We start from the raw sequence: 1,714 nt of genomic DNA on the forward strand, positions 1-1,714 counted from the left end.
CATCCTTTGCAGTAGAAAAGCAACCGCTCTTGCTTCATCAGGTGGCTCTTCACAGACAAGTTGTTTCCTATCTCCATAGGCAGACATAATAACAGCTTGGAAGAGGTTGATCAAAACACAGGTCATCACCAACAGGAAGGAGGTGAGGAAAAAACCACCCAGCAGCCTGCTGGACGAAAATGCAGTGTCTCTGAAGGCAGAGACGCAGTAAGAGAATACGGTCTGAGCGGAGCGAATCATATTACTGTAATTCCATTCATGCTGGCCAAACACAAGGTAGCCAAAAGCCATAAAGATAAAGAAGTACACCACCACCACAAAGGCCATAGAGGAGATCCCAGGAAGGGCTGCCAAGATTGATCTTTGAGCCAGACGCACCTCGTAAAATAATCGAGAATACTTTAGCGTCTTCAAAACTGCAAGAAAGGCCAAAAAGCCCAAAGTATTCCTTAGATTCTGATCTAGATGAGAAACTGCATGAAAAGGAATGAAATCGTTTGGATAAAGTAAGAAAAAATGAACGATATCCGCTCCCATCTTGAACTTTAAAACCTGGAAAGGAACAAGCAGGAAGAATGCCGATTTTAAGATGAAGCTGATTGTCCCAGAAATATTTTTAGTATCTTCCTTTCCTTGGACCATGCTGTAGAGGCCGTCTGCAATGTACACGAGCAGAAAGGCAACAGCGGTTAGGAAAAACAATTGTTGACCTTTTGTTTGCTGATGGAAAATGGGGACAGCAAAAGAGTGTACTGACAAAGTCGGTTTTATGATCCCCAAATAAGACAGTTCAAATATGACTGAGATACTGCAAAAGAGATTTCCATCAGAGTTGAACGTGGTCAGTTCGATGATCACAGCCCAGGTCTTTTCATCAAGCCAGTTGCTCTCTTGCAGCAAATCCAGCCTCGTTGTGGAATTATGTTTTCCTTCTTCAGGGAAGAAGTAAAACGTGTATCCTCCTGGTCCGTATGTGTGCAAATCTCCGTATGAGACGTAAGTCCAGGGAGTCCTGTTTGGTTGGTAAGTGAACCCATGGTAACTGCTGGTATCCTCAGAAAAGAACGGTTGGCGACTTTGGTCCATGTGCCAGCATAGTCACCTTTCTCTTCCATGTCCCTGCCGTATTTGTGAAGGCAGTGGCTTCTACTGATCACAAATTTATTTACAAAGCTGTGAGGGTGGAAGCATGTTTTCTCAGTACCTTTACCCCGCACTTGCCTCATCCGAGGCAAACCGATGATTTTGGATGAGCTGTCGGTAAGAAAAGTTGGCTGAACGTCGTTGTGGATCAAAGGCAAGAAGGTGTTGTTCACCCACATGTAAATATCTGCTAGCTTAACCACAGCAGGGAGTCTGGGAGAGAACTGGTTCCGAATAAACTGGTTGTAGTGGAAACAGTTAGTGTTCTCAGTAGAATAAGCAAAATGTAAGACAACTGCTAAAACAACAAGGTGACCGATCACATCTTTTATGAAACTGAATGTCTTGACTTTCATTTTTGCCGCTTCCAGCATCTTTGCAATTTTCCCATCTTCTAAAGGCTTATACTGCTCGGTGTCTCTGATCTGGGCAAGTTTAAAGTGCTTCTCTTGCATCTCTTCTTCATTCAGTGCTTCCTTATCTGTTTTAATCTCAGAAGAGAGATCCTGGGTAAACCATGGAACGTTTTCACAGTATTTTGGACGAACGGTGTTCAAAGCTGAGAAACAAC

The 1,714-nt window shown here is 43.5% G+C and overlaps 1 protein-coding gene across 1 annotated transcript; it reads right to left on the minus strand.

Moving 5' to 3' along the window:
- Nucleotides 1-6: 6 nt before the first annotated feature.
- On the minus strand, nt 7-1,709 carry LOC104916606 (polycystic kidney disease and receptor for egg jelly-related protein-like; the record flags this gene model as incomplete). Its single annotated transcript, XM_010727630.3, is given in 2 exon segments — nt 7-1,061; nt 1,064-1,709. Coding segments are annotated over 2 exon segments (1,701 nt in total), but the record flags the coding sequence as incomplete, so codon positions are not given.
- Between the last annotated feature and the right edge of the window lie 5 nt (nt 1,710-1,714).

The sequence above is a fragment of the Meleagris gallopavo genome, unplaced genomic scaffold (assembly GCF_000146605.3).
Source record: "Meleagris gallopavo isolate NT-WF06-2002-E0010 breed Aviagen turkey brand Nicholas breeding stock unplaced genomic scaffold, Turkey_5.1 ChrUn_random_7180001924483, whole genome shotgun sequence".
NCBI classification, from domain to species: domain Eukaryota; kingdom Metazoa; phylum Chordata; class Aves; order Galliformes; family Phasianidae; genus Meleagris; species Meleagris gallopavo.